General features: G+C 46.5%; 1 protein-coding gene across 1 annotated transcript in view; it reads right to left on the reverse strand.

Annotated features, from left to right (window-relative positions):
• Positions 1–3,490: 3,490 nt before the first annotated feature.
• The window catches only part of LOC122541999 (tubby protein homolog), an 8,774-nt gene continuing 725 nt past the window's right edge, over positions 3,491–11,539 (reverse strand). The window contains exons 2-6 of the mRNA XM_043679292.1: positions 10,836–10,985; positions 9,100–9,242; positions 7,971–8,147; positions 7,063–7,175; positions 3,491–3,662 (exon numbers count right to left, since the gene is read on the reverse strand). Of these exons, the coding sequence (XP_043535227.1) occupies positions 3,491–3,662; positions 7,063–7,175; positions 7,971–8,147; positions 9,100–9,242; positions 10,836–10,985 (755 nt within the window). The remainder of the gene's footprint in view (positions 3,663–7,062; positions 7,176–7,970; positions 8,148–9,099; positions 9,243–10,835; positions 10,986–11,539) is intronic.

The following is an 11,539-nucleotide window of genomic DNA, read 5'->3' on the forward strand; positions in this document are numbered from 1 at the left end:
GTTGGAGAGTGGGGGGAGAGTGGGGGGAGGAGGAGTGGGGGAGTGAATAGCTGCTGATGGGCACTATTCATGGCTGACAATGGGTAGTGTGTGGGGGCAGCCCTTGGGATGAAAAGGCCTGGTGTGTGAGGAGTTGGGGAAAAGAAAAGGGGGAAGGTGTCTCAAGCCCTAAGATTGTTGAACTTGATATTAATCCCAGAAGTCTGCAGGGTTTCCAAGTGTAAAATGAGATGCAGCTCTTTTAGCTTGCTCCGAGTTTCACTGGAGCACTGCAGCAAGCGTGAGACAGAGACGTTGGCCCGGAAACAGGGTGGGCCAACTGAAGGCTCGGGGTCTTTTGTATAGGTACAGTCACTTTTACAGTCAGAACGTAGATGTTCCATCAGCATTCACCCAGTCTCCACTTCATTTCCCCAGTGTGGAGAAGACCACACTGTGAGCAGTGAATGCAGTAGACAAAATTGTGTGAAGTGCAGGTAAAGTGCTGCTTCACCTGGAAGATATGTTTGGGCCCTTGGATACTGAGGAGGGAGGAGGGAGACGGGAAATGGGCAAGTGTTACACCTTTGGCAAGTGCAGGGGAAGGTATTGTACGGGGTTGTGGGAGTGAAGGAAGAGTGGACCAGGACATCCCGGAGGGCTCAGTCACTGCGGAAGGTGGACAAGGGAGGGGAAGGGAATGTGTGTCTTGTGGTGGCATCTCACTGGAGGTTGCAGAAATAGCAACTAATGATTTTCTGGATGTGAATGCTGTTGGGATGTAGGTAGGAACAAGGAGAACACTATCACTGTTGTGGGAGCGAAGAGAAGGGCTGAAGGCCATGGTTCGGCAGATGGGTCGGACCCAGATAAGGGTTCTGTTGACAACAGCGCTGGGGAATCCTCAGTTGAGGAAGGAGACGGACATTTCAGAGGCTGCCTGTCAAAGTTGGCATCATCAGAACATATGGGATGGAGACAGAGGAACTGGGAGAATGGAATCGTCTTTACAACCTCACACCCTGCTTCCTGTAAAGTCCAGGTGACTGTCAGAGTCGGTGGGTTTATAGTGGCCAGTCTATTCCCAGAAATAGAGACAGATGTCGAGGAAAGGAGGAGTCAGATGGACCAGGTGAAGGTTCTAATTCCACTTCAGAAGCAGCACCAATGACATTATCAATACATCATCATCGGAACATATGCGACAGAGACGGAGGACTCGGAGAATGGAATACTGCCATAGTCTGTCTCTTTTTGTTAACTCGAATTGGCTGAAACAAGATTGGGTTAATAGGGAAAGCTACTTCTAAAGCACAAACTTTTAAAGTGTGTGTTGGCTATAACACAATTAGATCACCAACAATTTAAGTGCAGTTTGTATTGTGCAATATTTGTATAGCACAGGAACCTAACTAGCGTGTTCTGGAAGAGTCTTTACAGGAAGCCGAGTGTGAGGATGTATAGTCAAGGTAACTGTGGGAGTTGGTTTATAGTGGACTTGGTGGCCAGCCTATCCTTACAAAACAAAACAGAATTGTTGAGGTAGTGTAGGGAGGAGTCACAGATGGACCAGGTGAAGGTGAAAGCAGGGTGGAAATTAGATGCAAAATAGATAAACTTTTCCAAATCGAGAGTGAAACAGCACCAAAAATGTCATTGATATACCAGAGAAAGAGTTGTGGGTGAAGGCCGGAGTAGGACTGGAACAAGGAATGTTCCATATACCCAGGGAGACAGGCATAACTGGGGCTCATATAGGTACCCATGGCCATACCTTTGACCTGAAGAAAATAAGAAGAGTTAAAGGAGAAAGTGTTCAAGGTGAGGATGAGCTTGCTCAGGTAGAGGAGGGTGGTATTGGATTGGGACCGTTGAGGTATTTTTTCCAGGAAGAAGCTGAGAGCCTTGGGACCATTGTCTTGTTGTGGGAGGAGGGGGGTTTGGACATGTAAAGGGACAGCATGTTCATGGTGAAGAGGAGGCAGCTTGAGTCCACAAACTGGAAATTCTGATACTGGTGTGAAGCATCTGAAGAATCGCAGATGTAAATGAGAAGGGACTGGACAAGGGGAGTAAAAAAAATCAAATCAAGATAGGAAGAGATCAGTTCTGTCGGGCAGAAACAGGTAGAAACAATGGATCTACCTGGACAGTCTGTTTGTGGATTTTGGGAAGGAGGTGGAAGAGTGTCTGTGCGCTTTGGAAACTATGATCTTTCAGGCAAAGTAGGGGGGAGGGGGAGATTGCCACATGAAATGAGGTCAGTGAGTTTCATTGTTAAAATGGCATGGGGTCATGGTTCTGGGGGAGATAGGAGCAGGTACCTGAGAGCTGGAGCTGTAATGTAGTGGTCAGTGTGCCAGACCAAACCAGCACCACCCTTGTCAACAGGTTTCTTTATAAAGTCAGGGTTAGATCTGAAAGCATGGAGTGCAGTCAGTTCAGAGGGAGATAGGTTTGAATGAGTTGGGGGGGGGGGGGAGGCAGTGAAATTGAGGTGAACAACGTCATGTTGACAGTTCTTCATGAACAGGTCAAGTGCAGGCAAAGGCCAGAGGGAGGGCTTCGGGTGGAGGGAGAGCGCTGGAGGTGGGTGAAGGGGCCTCTGCGACAAAGAAACGACTCTTGTCCAATGGAATGCTCACAGGCCCGAAGGCACCAGAAGAAGAGCTCAATGTCATGTCATGGCCAAATCCATTGTGGTGGGGACACAGAGAGAGGAACTGAGACCCTTGCAGAGTACATCTCCCACATTTGGGCCCTTACCCCCCTCTCACAACAGTGATATGGTGTCCCCTGTTCTCACCTACCAGCTCACCGGCATTCACATCCAGAGGATCATTAGCTAACAATTCCGCCACCTCCAGTCAGACACCACCACCAGACACGTATTCCCCTCCCCTCCCTCCCCTGATAGCCTTTCACAGGGATTGTCCCTCCAGGATACCCTGGTCCACTCCTCCTTCCCTCCCACATCCCCACAGCCTCATGGCACCTTCCCCTGAAATCACCGGACCTGAATATTAATGCTGATTTCTCTCCACAGATGCTGCCAGACCTGCTGAGTTTTCCAGCAACTTTGGTATTTTCTGTTTATTTGAGTTTCCTTTAGCCAAGTCCACATGATTCAGACATCACTGAGAACCGTAATTCTCCCAGCATAGTCCCCGCAGACACCACAGTTTACCTTCTCAATGTCAAACCATCAATTGTCACTGCTCATTTCTTGACCAACTTCATTATGCAGTTGCCAGGAGTCATGTACATCATGTCCACGAAACATCCTTCAAAACATTCTCCAATGTTTTAAAGACACACTATTTTATAAATCCGCACTGTGTAAAACTCCCAGAGTATGAACTTTGCTTTGTTAAATAGTGTCTGGAAACGTCTGAAAAGCTGATATTGGAGTGAGCGAGCTCTGTATTCACCTGCTTTATGTACTGACAACTCTCCAAACACAAACACAATTTCCATCTGAAAGAAAAGTGGAATGATTGTATTCTGTTCCTCAGCTTGTTCCTCCCAGCCTTTGAAATGTTAGAACTGATGAGAATGAATTACTTACATAACATACAGCTACTATCTCTTCCCGAAGAGTCACATTCTCTGGCACCATGGGCGTCTTCTCTGGATTGACTCCATTATCAAACACAGTGAACTTAGTCCCAAGGACATTGGATCTGCCAATGAGCAACAGGAGAATGTTTGGATTATAGCGAGACTCTGCTCTGTTTGGGAATAGACTGCAATCTGAGAGAGTTAAGGAGGTACCTTCCAGCAGTTGTGGTAGGTACATTGTAACATACGATGAGGAAATACTTTAATCTGATAATCATCAAATAAGAAAGGTATATTATCTGAATGCTGAGCGGTTTCACGCCTCTGAGATACAGAGGGACCTTGGTGTCATGGTAAATAAATCCCAAATCATTCATGTGTAGGTGCAGGAAGTAACCAGAGAATCTAAATGAATGTTGTGTATTATAGTAGGGGGAGTTAGACACAACATTAGGGAGACAATTTATATAGGGTACTGTTGTGACCTCATCTGGAGTATTGTATACTGTACTGGTCGCCGTACTTACAGAAGGATGTTAATGCATGGGAAGCAGTTTGGAGAAAGTCTACCAGATTAATTCAGATCCCAGGAATAGGTTTCAGTCTGTGGGTATAGACTACAGACCCCAGGGATAGGCTACAGTCTGGGAAAGCCACAGTGGAGAAGGCAGTGGGGATTAAGAGTTCCTAGAGTGAGTTCAGGAATATTTTCTGCAGCAGGCTATATCCGTCCAATGAGAAAGGAGGCTCTGCCAGACCCTGCTTCCACAGGATAAACCATAGCTGAACCATGGACTACCGTCAAAGAGTAGAGGGCTCAGGAACAGTTGAGGTATATTCCCTCAAAATGGAAATGTAAGACAAATAGATTCACTTCGGGGTGACAAAAGAAGCAGAAATTAAGATACCAAAGAAAATGTGCTCACAACAAATGTCAGGTCAAAAATATAGATGAAAAACGGAAAGTTCAGAGGAGAAATTAAAAAAAAATAATAGAAGCAAAGAGGGATTATGAATGGAGGTTGGCAGCTAACACTAAGGTAAGTTCCAAAGTATTCTATAAGCACAGAAACAGTGAAAGGGGGATAAAAAAAAGACAGGGCAGATTTGGGACCAAAGAGGGTGGACTTTCACCTGGAGGTAGGGGTGGATGGAGATGTTACATGAGAACATTGTATCTGCTTTTACTGAGGAAGGAGACACCAAAGCCAAGGGGCCAGAGGAGGATTAGAAGGATTTAAATTGATGAGGAAGATGCATTGGGTAGCCTGCCTGTACCTAGAGTTGGTAAGGCACCAGATTGGATTAAATGTATCCAAGGAAATTGAAGGAAGCTTTTCCAGGATATGAGTGTCTCTGACAAGGCCAGCATTGTTAACCATCCCTAATTGCCCTTGAACTGAGTAGTTTCAGAGAGGAGTCAACCTTATTGCAGTAGATCTGGAGTCACATGTAGGGTGAGATTGGGTAAGAACAGCAGATTTCTGAATTAGCAGGAGAAGGCCATTCAGCCTTCATTTCTTCTCAAACAGTCAACATGATCATCCAACTCAGTCTCTGTTCCTGCTTTCTCCTCCATTTCCTTTGATCCTTTTATCCCCGAGAAACACATCTACCTCCTTCTTGAAAATATTTAATGTTTTTGCATCAGCCACTGTCTGTGGTCCAGAATTCCACAGGGTTCCCACTCTCTGGGTGAAGACATTCCTCCTCAACTCAGTCAGAAAGAGCCAATCCCGTATCCTTTGACTGTGACCGTGGTTCTGGATTCCCTGCTCTTCAGGAACATCCTTCCTGCGTCTACCCTGTTAGAATTTTCTAGGTTCTTCTAAACTCGAGAATATCATCCTAACAATCCAGTCTCTCTCCAAATGTCGCTCCTGCCATCCCAGGAACCAGTCTGGTAAAGTCATCATACGGCCTCATTACCCAGAATATCATCGTTAGATAAGGAGGCCAAACCTGCACACAGTATTCCAGGTGTGGTCTCACCAAGGCACTAGACAGCTGCAGCAAGACTTCCTGGCTCTTGTACTCAAATCCTGTCATGATGAAGCCAACATACAATTTGGCTTCATCACCTGCTGCCCCTGCATGTTTACTTTCAATGACTGGTGTGTGAGGATACCCAGGTCTTGTTGCACCTCCTTCTTTCCCAAGATGCCTCCATTCAGATGATATTTTGCCTACTTAGCTTGTCCACATCTCACTGAAGCAGCTCTGCATCTTGCTCTCAAATCACCCTCTCATCCAGCTTTGTATCATTTGCAAAGTTGCAGATATTACATGTGGTTTCCTTATCAAAGTCATTAATAGATATTGTGAATAGCCACGGCCCAAGCAATGATCCCTGCAGTACCCCCACTAGTCACTGCCTGCCTTTTGGAAAAAGACCCATTTATTCCTACTCTGTTTTTTCTCTCTTTGCCAGCCAGTTCTCTACACATTTCAGTACATGACCTCCAATCCCATTCACTTTAATCTTACATGGGAATCTCTTATGTGGGTCCTTATTAAAAGTATTTTGAAAATCCAAGTAGATCACATCTATTGGCTCCCCCCTTATCCACTCCACTAGTCACATCCTCAAATGATTCCAGCAGATTTGTAAAGCATGGCTTCCCCTTGTTAAATCCATGCTGATTCTTTCTGATCTTGTCACTATCTTCCCAATTGTTCTGCTATTATATCTTTCTAATGAACTCGAGCATTTTTTTCCACTACCAATGTCAAGCTAACCGATCTACGATTGTTTTCTCTATGCCACCTTTCTTAAATAGTGGGGTTACATTAGGCATTCTCCAATTCAGAGGAACCCTTCCACAATCTATAGAATTTGGAAGGTGATTACTCGCCCCTCTGCTATTTCTCTGGCCATTTCCTTAAGTACTTTGGAATGAAGCATAACAGGCCCTGGGGATTTATCTTCCTTAAGTACTTTGGAATGAAGCATAACAGGCCCTGGGGATTTATCTGCCTTCAATTCTGTTCGTCCTTCAATACTATTTCACTACTAATATTAACTTCTTTCAATACCTCTTTCTCATTAAACTCAGTATTCCCCTCTCTTTTTGGGATGTTATTTGTTTAATCCTTTACGACATTAGTGAACCAGGTGGGTTTTATAGCATTAACAATCATTTCCTGGTCACAGTTACTGTTTCAATTCCAGGTTTATTCTTGAGATTAAATTTCACCAGTTGCTGAGGAGGGGATTAAACCCCTGTCCCTTGTGCATTAGACTTGACTCTGGATTACCTGCCCGTTGCAGGAAGGGAGTGGAGACATTAGGTATAAACTTTCAGCCTTGGTGCCAGAGGACTCGAGAATTGGAAACATTGTGCACTTGTTCAAAATTATCGGAGGATAAGCCAAGCAATGACAGACTAATCAGTCCAACCTTGGTGGGGGGGGAAACCTCTAGAAACAATTATTCAGGCTGACCTCGTTACAATCACTGCAAAGACCGTCAGAAATTTCCCAACTCCTGATCCCGGGGAAGTGACAACAGCTGAAGCTCACCTCAGCTTTCCAATGAAGCTCTCTCCTGTGCGGGACAGGTTTGTTGGGTCAGTCGAAATGAGATAATTCGATGTTTTGCTCTTTTTGCGTTTTCGCCCAGCCATCAAGAATACCTAAAAAAACCATCACATGATAGATAGTTCAATGCTCAGAATTTGACCTGGGCCTGAATTAAGAATTTGAACCTTCCACCACCCCCTCTCAACACCACACACCACCCTCCCACCGATCAATCCAGAGGATATGTCCTTCCTGGATAAACCTGGGAGTATCACCCACCCTTCCCTCACTGGGTGACTCAGCAACTCACCCAGAGGCATCAGAGAACACAAACCCAAGTCTGATCCCTGTTCTAGGTGGAGGTGGCTGTGATGGAGCAGGATGTTAGACACCTCCTCTCTCTGGGAAAGATCCACTCACCCCCACCCCTACTCCTCTGGCCTTGATCTCCATCACCCACCACCCCTCTGGGTTCATCCGCCACACCTGTGGATTTGATGCTCACCCCCAAACTGGGCTCAATATCCCCCCACCCTCTACCCCGGGGCCCGACACTCCCCACCTTCCCAGTTTCCCCAGTAAAAGTCACCTCACATCCTCCATTGCCTGGCAACCAATTAGCTGCCTGACTTGTGGAAGGTTTTCAGAGGCAGGCTCAAAGACAGATACAACATCAAAACAAATTTGGAAATAAAACTGGAAAACTCCCAGAATGGAGCAGATGAGTGAAACTATCATCCCCTTTAGTCACAGGTTTGGATGATATCAGGTTTGGGGAGCCCAATCTGGTAGGGCTCACTGGGATCCTCCTGTGCAGCCCATTTGACCCCGGTCCGGTGGAGGTTATGGTGGGATCTGAAGGGGATAGCCTCCTGCTGATGATTCTGGGTGTCGAATTGAACAGGCACCTTTTTCTCATCCTCTCTCTCCATGTGCAGGTAATAGGTTGGAAACATCCCCTTGTCCATCCCCTTCTTGTCTCTGGTGATCCGACATTTTATAACCGTTCCTTGTGGAGCAGGTCTGAAAGCAAATTCCTCCAGGTTTCCCACTTTAACTGAGACACTTTCACTTCTGGGATTTTCCTGAATAAGGAGGGACAAGGTGTTATTGGCAAACATCAAACAAACAGCCTAAGACAGGGACTAGTGGAGAAAAGTGAACAAACAGCTTCCACATAGAGCAAGCTGCAGTGAACTAGAATGCGATGGGGTTTTCCAGTCTTCAGATTATTAACCTGCATTTCTCCAGCCTTCCCCCTGGGCTCAACCCCCCACTTAACATTTCAAATCATTCACGAGAATTAATGAGAAGTGTAAAGTGTTTAGTGTGAATGTGAAAAGCCTACGTTTAGAGGAAAACAAGCAAATGTGGGCTCAGTGTAAATTCTTCTGACTCTGTAAAGAAATGGCAGAGAAACTAAACGAATATTTTGTGTCTGTCTTCGTAGAGAAAAGCACTAAAAACCTCCAAGAAATAACAGAAAACCTAAAAACCAGTGTGAACAAAAGGACTGCATGATATTAATTAATAAAAAAGCATTAGTAGAGAAATGATTGGAATTAAATGTAGTTAAACCCCTGGACCTGATGATCTACCGTCAGCAAGAGGGATCTCTGGAGATTGTATATCTGTTGCTGGTTATCTTTCTAAACTCTATAGACTCTGCAAAACAGTCAGTCTACCCACTTCAGAATAGCAGCAGGCCAGTTAGCAAGGGTATGAGGGGGAATGACTTCACTTCGAGAGGGACAGATTGTTGGAGTTCTCTGCCCAGAGGGTATGGAGCCTCAGTCACTGAGTCTGTTTAAAACTCAGATTAACAGGTTCCGACATCTCACCGATATCAAGGAGTAGCATAGGGAAACAGCGCTGAAACAGATTAACCGTGACCGCAGTAAACTGCTGTGTAGGCTCGGGAGGCTGAATGGCCTCCTCTTGGCCCTATTTTCTATATACGTAATCAAGGTCATATATTTTCTACATTCATAATCAAGTAAATGACAGGACACATGAAGAAGATGAAAACTGACTCACAGTTTTCCCTGAAGATGGGTCTGGCTGTTCACAGCCATGAATCTGTGGAGAGACACTTCCAGTTTCCTCTGTCTCTTTCCCATCCTCATCCGTCTCCTTTTCATCCTCAGTCTCATCTTCACTGAGCTTCTTTTGTGAATGAGCTGAACGGATAATTGATATTTACTGTTCTCTGATATTTCGGGACAGAGCCAACATTTCAGTCTTGGTCACCATGTTTCCAACTGGTAAAAGCTCAGGAATTCCCCCACTCACCGCACCCCCCACCCTCACCCTCACCCTCTCTAACTCTTCCACCCTCACGCTCTCCCACCCTCCCTCACACTGTCCCTCCTCACTCTCACACCCTCCATCATCCTCACCCCTCCCTCCCCCTCCCTAATCTGCTGTAATACACTCCTGGAGATGTGCCCCTTTCACTAAGTCCCTGTCATTATCTGCTCCTGTGGTTGGGTTTGCTCTCTGAAGTTCCTGTGAGCTGGGGATTAATGAAAACTGGGATTCATGTTAAAATCTCCAGGCTATGTTGGGCAGCAGGTGCTGAGTAGATATCTTGGTCAGTGTTTCCCACACTGAGCTCAGAACGTTCAAGTAAAACATGGAGCAGCTTTCAATCAATAAACAAGGGCCAAGGGCCAACTGTTGTGTGAAACTGAGATCATCCCCACTCCAGGGTCTGGTTCAGCTCTGGGTCAGGACAGGAGTGTGCGCTCACACTCTGTACCAAGGAGGGGAGGGGGTGGGGATTGAGGGTCTGTTTCTGGGGGTGGGGAAGTACTGTTTAGGATCTGTGTCAGGGGAAGGGGGGCGGGTTTGGGTGGTATCAGTTGTCCTTTTTGAAGAACAATTTCAGATCAGGGAACAGTCTTCTCCAAGTCTGATTGCAAAATGTAGGGATATCTTGCTATAACGGTCCAGGCCCTTGGTGAGACCATACCTGGGGAACTGTGTGCAGTTTTGGATGTAGGTTTGCTCGCTGAGCTGGAAGGTTCATTTCCAGACGTTTTGTGTCGGCTTGTTGAAATAATGTTCTGATGCAGCTTCGTTTGTGGGTGTTGGGATGATTGCTTCTGTAGTTCAATATTTGGTCTGTATGTGTTGTTTTCCTGTAGATGCTGGTTTGGAGTTCCCCATTGGCTGTTCCTAGACGCATGACATTCCAACTGGAAGTCTATCAACAAACACATCTACCACCCCCTGAGAAAAGGAACAGGAAGTGACTTCACCACAGGAAATGACACCACCAACCCAAAGAAACCCAAACATATAAATAGAAAGCAGGAATTATCAGCAGTGCTTCACCTGAGGCCCACTGAAGATGTTACCTAGTAGGGTGACAAAATGTCTGGAAGTGAACCTTCCAGCTCAGCGAGCAAACCTACATCCAGAACCTCAACCTGAGCTACAAATCTTCTCAAAACTCGCTAACTATGTGCAGTTATAATCTCTTCATCTGAGGAAGGATGTTCTGGTGATGGAGGGAGTGCAGCAAAGGTCCACCAGACAGAGCTCTAGGATGAGAGGAATGATGTACAGAGAAATACTGGATCAGTTAGGACAGTATTTACTGAACTTAATAAATCCATCCAGGGAGCAGGTTCAGGGCTTGGAGAGTGGTGGGGTGGGGATGAAAGGAGAGGTCGGGGGTGAAAGATTGAGTCAGGGGGTGGAGGGTGGGGTCAGGGAGATCAGGAGAGGGGAACGTCACCATTACGCACATGCAGCATCCCTCGCACCTTTCATCTTGGTTCCTCTGTTCCGCTTCGCTGAGACTGTCAGGGCAGTGAGCTCCTCCTCCTGGTCTTCACTCGATTCCTCCACCGTAAAAATCTCAACCCTCTCCTCAATCTCCTGCAGCTCTTCCTGGACAGTGCAGTCATTGACTCCTGCAGAGAGACACAGTGCTGTGAAGGTCAACTCTGCAGGCCAGCCACACAAACACACACCCGTGTTCCCTTCCTCCCAATCGGATTCAGTCCTGACCTCCCAATGGGGTCACCAGCAGAAACAGTCAGTCTCAAAAATAACTGACCACGAGGTCACAACCAACACCAGGGTAAGCTGACTGGGTTCACACTATCTCCTCCAGGACCATTTCAATCCAGTTCTTCCTCCTTTTTACCTTTGTCTTCCCCCGGTCCCTGCTGTGTGAGTGATCCCACTCTGTTACTGAGATAAAGGGAGCCACCTGACTGTGTGGTCCCAGAGAAATCAGACAGGGCCCTGCTTCTGATCTCAAGACATGAGCTTTACCCAGGGACACCGAGTCTGGATAAACAGTGGAAAGCAGGAACACACACCACCACCAAAAATGTCACACACAGAGAATGGTTTCCAGTGAGAGTCAGTGCGTGTGTGGGACCTGTGCCCCAGGGAGAGAGAGGGGGAGACGGAGAGGGAGGAGGAGGGGGATGGGAGGGAGAGGGGAGGAGGGGTGGGG

The sequence above is a fragment of the Chiloscyllium plagiosum genome, chromosome 39 (genome assembly GCF_004010195.1).
Source record: "Chiloscyllium plagiosum isolate BGI_BamShark_2017 chromosome 39, ASM401019v2, whole genome shotgun sequence".
Taxonomy (NCBI): domain Eukaryota; kingdom Metazoa; phylum Chordata; class Chondrichthyes; order Orectolobiformes; family Hemiscylliidae; genus Chiloscyllium; species Chiloscyllium plagiosum.